This window comes from Cryptotermes secundus, unplaced genomic scaffold (genome assembly GCF_002891405.2).
Source record: "Cryptotermes secundus unplaced genomic scaffold, Csec_1.0 scaffold461, whole genome shotgun sequence".
In the NCBI taxonomy this organism is placed as follows: Eukaryota; Metazoa; Arthropoda; class Insecta; order Blattodea; family Kalotermitidae; genus Cryptotermes; species Cryptotermes secundus.
In genome coordinates this window covers 73,770-79,769 of record NW_019739952.1, presented here as the reverse complement: position 1 = coordinate 79,769, position 6,000 = coordinate 73,770, and the positions used below count along the sequence as shown (strand labels likewise).

Genomic DNA, 6,000 nt, shown 5'->3' with positions numbered 1-6,000 from the left:
CCATTTCAATAGGGGATTTATGAATGATTTTTTTATCTAATGCAAATTAAATTTATTGTTAACAAAATAGCTTGCTGAATTTTAGCTTCTGACAGCAGCAATGACAAATTCTGTGGTTCTTGGATGTGAATTGTGTAGTGCAGTAGAAGTACACTAGTGTTTTGGAGGGTCATACTGCCTGCATCTTGAGAGTCAAGAAGTAACCAAAGCAAGAAGTAGTGTTTTGGAGGGTCATACTGCCTGCATCTTGAGAGTCAAGAAGTAACCAAAGCAAGAAGTAGGTGGTAAGCAGACCTGTACTTTCTTTCACAATCCAGGAGTTAGCACACTACAAAATAGCTTGTTCATGCAACTTTCAGTTTCCAAGTACTCACAGTTCAGATATATGTTTTGCTGTATTCAGAATGGATCAAGGTTGAATCTGATTTGAATCTAGCTGTTGTTTTGAGTTTCTTGCAGCACTCTTGATTTTCTCCAGATAATGGTGAAGTACAAGAGGCTGTCCACTTCACACCATGATGATAAATACCCGTACACAAAATAGGGTTCCTTCATACAGACTAAGAGTAATGTAGTGTGGTACTGATGTAAAATTGTATTTTGGGGGGTTGCTCATACCAAATCATTGCCAGGAACATTGCTGTCTTGACAGTATCTGTAGTTTACCTCAATCCCTCGCAAATGCTGGGATAGTATCACAGGCCATGACCCCTGCATACAAATTGCTTTATAAAATATTCACCAGTTTCCATATCTTTGATGTTGTAAAGTATGAGAGAGCATCATAAAATAAAGAAAAAAAAAATCACAGCTCTTCGTTGTCTGGTATCCAGGAATCCAAAGTTCTCTTCCAACAGGTGAAATTTCAAGAATTTTTAATTTTATAAAGGTATTCAAAAACAAATTTGTGATGGACATATGTTCACCTGCCATGCAGTAATAATCCCAGCCACCACTAGTAGCACTACTTGTAAACTTCCCCATACAGACACCATTATAATAGAGCTTGAATCTGTGATTATGTTACAGTTTATGCATCCAAAATCTTCATGTGTCAGCCTACAGTGTTGCGTGGGAAGACCCAAATGCAAGAACTAACGTGAAAATGTGTTGTTTTAAATTAATATTGGGTTATAATAATTGATTTTCTTATGCAACCACCAAATTAATTTGATAGGCTCACCCGATTCCATCTACTTGCTGGAAAGCAGGCATACTCTATTACAGCTTTTAAGCCATAAGGTTTCGAATTCATAACGGCAATGTACGTAGGTTGTACTGAACGTCATGAGCAACAATTTTTTGTAAAGTAACAAGCTTTATTATTGACAAACCAAATACACCACCTCAATCTACAGACCTTTCTTTATTTTTCCACATTATTGCCACTTCTGTGTACACGTTTTTCCCAGCGTTCTGGGAGTTTGAAAATTCCCCTTCTGTAAAATTTCATTCCAGCTATCTGAAGACACCGACGCACTGCTTTCTGAATTCAGTGCCCTAATGGAAGTGTGTGCATGGGTGCGAGCAGTGTTTGAAGATGGGTGAAACATTTTAAAGATGGGAACACCAGCATCGAAGATGAGCCTCGGAGCGGTCGTCCTTGAACAGCCTTGACTGTGGACACAATAGCCCGGAAACTTGGAATAGGGCACAGTGCAGTACATGAGATGATTGAAAGGTTGAACTATAGGAAAGTCTGTGCTTGTTGGTTCGTGTGGTTATTGACCGAAGACCACAAAGGTCAAATTGGAAGCAATTGCAAAGATGGGGTGGGAAGTTCCTCCACACCCCTCCTATAGCCCTGATCTGGCACCCTCCGGCTACCATCTTTTTGGATTTGTGAAGGATCAGCTGCGTGGACAATGTTTTGAGACAAGGGAGGCAATTCAGAAAGCAGTGCGTCAGTGTCTTTGGATGACTGGAATGGAATTTTACAGAAGGGGAATTTCCAGACTCCCAGAACGCTGGGAGAAATGTGTACAAGGATGTGGTGATTATGTGGAAAAATAAAGAAAGGTCTGTAGATTGAGGAGGTGTATTTGGTTTGTCAATAATAAAGCATGTTACTTTATAAAAAATTGTTGCTCATGACTTTCAGTACAACCCTTGTGTAACTAGCCTGTATAAAGAGAATGGCTGCAGCATGAGTACTGAGGAGTGCATTAGAATTAAAATTTTAAAGGAAATGATCTGTGAGAAAACCCAGAACAAGCTGGTTTTCCTCACTATAAGATTAGCTAATCTGAACTCTTTAGTTATTCTACCTTGTCCTTTTTTGTTCTTATAATGCATTTGTACTTGTAGTATTTGGGCATTCTGGTCAGAGAGCCCTGTTTCCACCGCTTTAAAGTTGTATTGCCATAAGCTTTTGTTTAGTATTATTTGGTCTATGGCTGTTTGGCTTTTAGGTCCTATTCTTGTTGGGACATCAACTATTGCTTGCAAGCCATATTGTCTGTAGTTGTGGATTAACACTTCTTTTTAGAAAATCTACATTGAGATCTCCTGCTATAATAATATTCTTTCCTTTATTGGTCAGTTTGCTAAGTAATTTATTCAGAGTTTTAATGTTAATTTACTTAATCCAAACTGATGCATATGAAGGGATGTTAACAGAACTCTTGCTATGACGCCTTTCATCTTTTGTAATATTTTCGCATTGACGGTTTTATAAATTCACGGATGGCTTCTCATACCTGACCCGTAGAAATGAGTTGCATTAAGTTCTGATTAATAAAAATTCCATTTTCCCGTAAATTTTTTCTTCTCGCGTAGTACGTCAATTAAATTTTCGCGTTCCACATTCTCTTACCGGCGGATGGCTAAGTGGATTTGTCGAGAAATTCAGGGTTGAGTGTTGTTGGAGATGATTATTTTGTAAAGGGAGAATGAAACATACGACTCGTAAGTGTCGTGTAGCCTAATAAATGGGTTCCCTCGAAACTGTCGTACGTACCACATTCTACGGCGTCACATTCCACTAAACCTCTGTGACTGTAAATTTACGCATGTTTAAAGAAGTGAAAGAACACAAAATATTTGGATAATTGCCAACTTTTCAGTCTCACTTTTTTCTAGAAATGTCTACGGAACGTTGTCAATGTGGTTGTCAATATTGATCATATTGATCTCTGGTCCTCCGGTCAGAGGCGGTAATGTGTGAGAACCAAAATTAAGGAGTTACGTCTTTCCGTTACTAACAAAGTAGTTTTCCAGATTATTTATTCCAGATATTAACGCAGAATTGAAAGTTAGAAGTTAATGTGAGTTTTTGTAGCTGCGAATTCGAATACGAGCTTAAAAGCTCAGCTAAATGCAAGAGTAGCTAAGCACAGCGTACCTACTGTTGGTTATTAGATCCACGTGCCACTTTGAAGTATTGAAGGGCAAGTGATTCGTTTGAAAGCGTGTGTATGTAATAACAGGTTGTGAATTTCGTATTTAACAAACTATTGCCAGAATGAATTTTCACGAAAATACGACATGTGATTGGAAGGATAATGAATGTTTGGATTTTAAGGAACTCGAAGAACAGATAACACAAATTGTTGACAATGGAAATTTGGAAGAGATGTTGAGGATACAGCTGTCGGAAGTGGAAATGTTGCAATCCATGTTCTCAAATCCAGGAGAATTCTGTGTGTATGATTATAGTGTGATAGCAGATATAAACGAATTTGTTAATGGAAAATGTTCAGTTTATCCCCCGAGATTAGATTTTTCCATAAATTTATTCATAGATGAGGTAATGTGAAATTAAAATTTATTGATGTGTTGTAAAAACTGTTAACGTCAAAATTTGTAAAATTAAGTCAAGGAACTCGTAGTATAGATTTTGGCGTGAGATTAAGAGATTTTGTCAGTACAAGTATCTAATGCAAGGTTATGTTTATGAACTGCTTTTGTAGATGATACCAGTTGAGAAAGAAAGGGATGCATGTACTTTAAATAATACAAATCTGAATAATTGGTGAGTAGATAAGGCTGCTGGTATGATAATGTGCAGGACATTTATGTTCAATTGTAAGAACAACAGAGCGAATTCTCCTGCTCCCAAAAAAATGAACAAGAAATGTAATGATGACAGTCAGGATACATGTTAAGGCTTTAATTTCCAGGTTAGTTGGTCACTCTGGTTCCAAAGTGGATTCAGATTTTCTATTCCACTGTATTGAGATGTCTTTGGGTACTCTCAGTTCTTTAGTCATATTCTCTCCTTTGAAATGAAGTGCCTGGATCATGAATCTAACCACTTTCACCCAGTACCAAGGTCAGAATTTTGTATGGCACTTTTCACTATACATTATGTAACCTTTTACAGATGATGATTAACAAAAGGGCAGTGATTTCTAGGACAACATTACATCCATCTTCTGAAATGCTGTACATCTTGATATGTCCTAGCCATTAGACTTTGTTGAATGAAATGTAATTGCTATTATTCTAAAGTGTATTCTGTAATATTGAAAATCTGAGAGTATAGTCAGTAATTATAGGGCTGGAACAGTCCATAATGGTGTTGGTGTATCCAAAAAGAAAGTAAAAGCTGCTGCTAACATAGTGCACTTGTAGCATGTCTTGTGCTTTGCAGATTGAAGATGTAGACTGTAATATCTGGAAATTTATGATTATTGTATGTAGCAGTAATTAGGACTGTTATTTCAGACATTGGCCATCATCATGAGTTTTTCAAGTGCATTTTAGAAAGTGGATCAATTTGAAAAACATCACATTAAAAAGCTCGATGGACAGTGTGCAAAATAATAGTCATTGTTATTATGACTGTTCTTTATGCTGCTGCTGTTAACAACCCAATTGACACATTACATTCAGAGTTTTTTTTTCAGCAAGCGCACATGTAAGCAAACAATTGTTACTAGTTAAAAGTCAGTCATCTGATGGAGCATTATGTGTTTCAAGCTTGAGGCTAAAACCAAGTATGAGATTACTGTGATATGTGTTTTTTTTTTGTGGGGTGAGGCACTGTTTATGCCAAGCTTCTCTGTTAGTAAGGATATAAGCAGTGCATTTTATTTTACAGTTATGATTGTGTTTTCTTTATTGATCACAGACATAAACATACTGCTGTTTGTCTACATTAGAATGGCATTTATATAAATTTATCCGTTACTAGTATTGATGATTTATTGTCTATGTAATGTTAATTGATAATGATGATACAGTTTATATATAGAAAAATTGTAGAATTGTTATTGAATAGCAGATGATATAGGAAAGTTTTGATGAGTTATATTTGACCAGCATGCCATGTTTCATGAAGTCTATAGCTAGGGGAATTTTGGACTCCTGTGTTCACAGTTCTTTGAAAATTTTATGATAAAGGCGTTTCTCTTTGGGTTTTGAAATTAGGAAAATTGCAGCTCCTAGGTCATTGTTAATCAGTTACATATGAAAAACTCTAGTATTGTCATGTTGTTATGTTAATATTCTTGAAAACAGTAATCCAGAAAGTTTGCTTCTTAATGCTTATGAGGTTCTTATTATCATTTTGACAATGGAGTGGGCCAGGTTTTTATCCAATCACTTTATTTTCGCATTCTAGTTGAATGAATGAATGAATGAATGAATGTACAAGGGATGGGCCCTCTCGGCCCTTGCACCGCGACCTGCAGTGATCTATTGTGCTTTCCCTTTTGATTATCCCCTCAGCAATCCTGTGCTTCGAATAAAGTGCAGGATTTTGTACGTGGGGGCATCGAAATAGTCACTTGGTTCCATAAAGTATTAACCCAAGTGACTTAATCTTAAATAAGCTAAGGCCTCACATTCACACAGGATATGTGTGGCTGTTTCATTTTCATCTTGACACCTTTCGCAAGTGGGACTATCACTTAGTCCCAGTTTGAATAGGTGTCCTTTAAGGTGACAGTGTCCTGTAAGTAGTTCCACCACCCATCGTAGCTGGTTCCTGTTTAACTTCAACAGTTCCTTCGCTCTTTTAGCAGAGGGTCCTCGAATGAGTCCCTTTGCTTGCCT

The 6,000-nt window shown here is 37.0% G+C and overlaps 1 protein-coding gene across 2 annotated transcripts in view; it reads left to right on the top strand.

The window, feature by feature from the left end:
- The first annotated feature begins 3,061 nt into the window (after nucleotides 1-3,061).
- The window catches only part of LOC111872123 (RWD domain-containing protein 2A), a 35,203-nt gene continuing 32,264 nt past the window's right edge, over nucleotides 3,062-6,000 (top strand). For both annotated transcript variants that reach the window (XM_023865703.2, XM_023865702.2), the window contains exon 1: nucleotides 3,062-3,748. In XM_023865703.2, coding sequence (XP_023721471.1) covers nucleotides 3,464-3,748 — 285 coding nt within the window. In that variant the 5' untranslated portion in view covers nucleotides 3,062-3,463. The remainder of the gene's footprint in view (nucleotides 3,749-6,000) is intronic.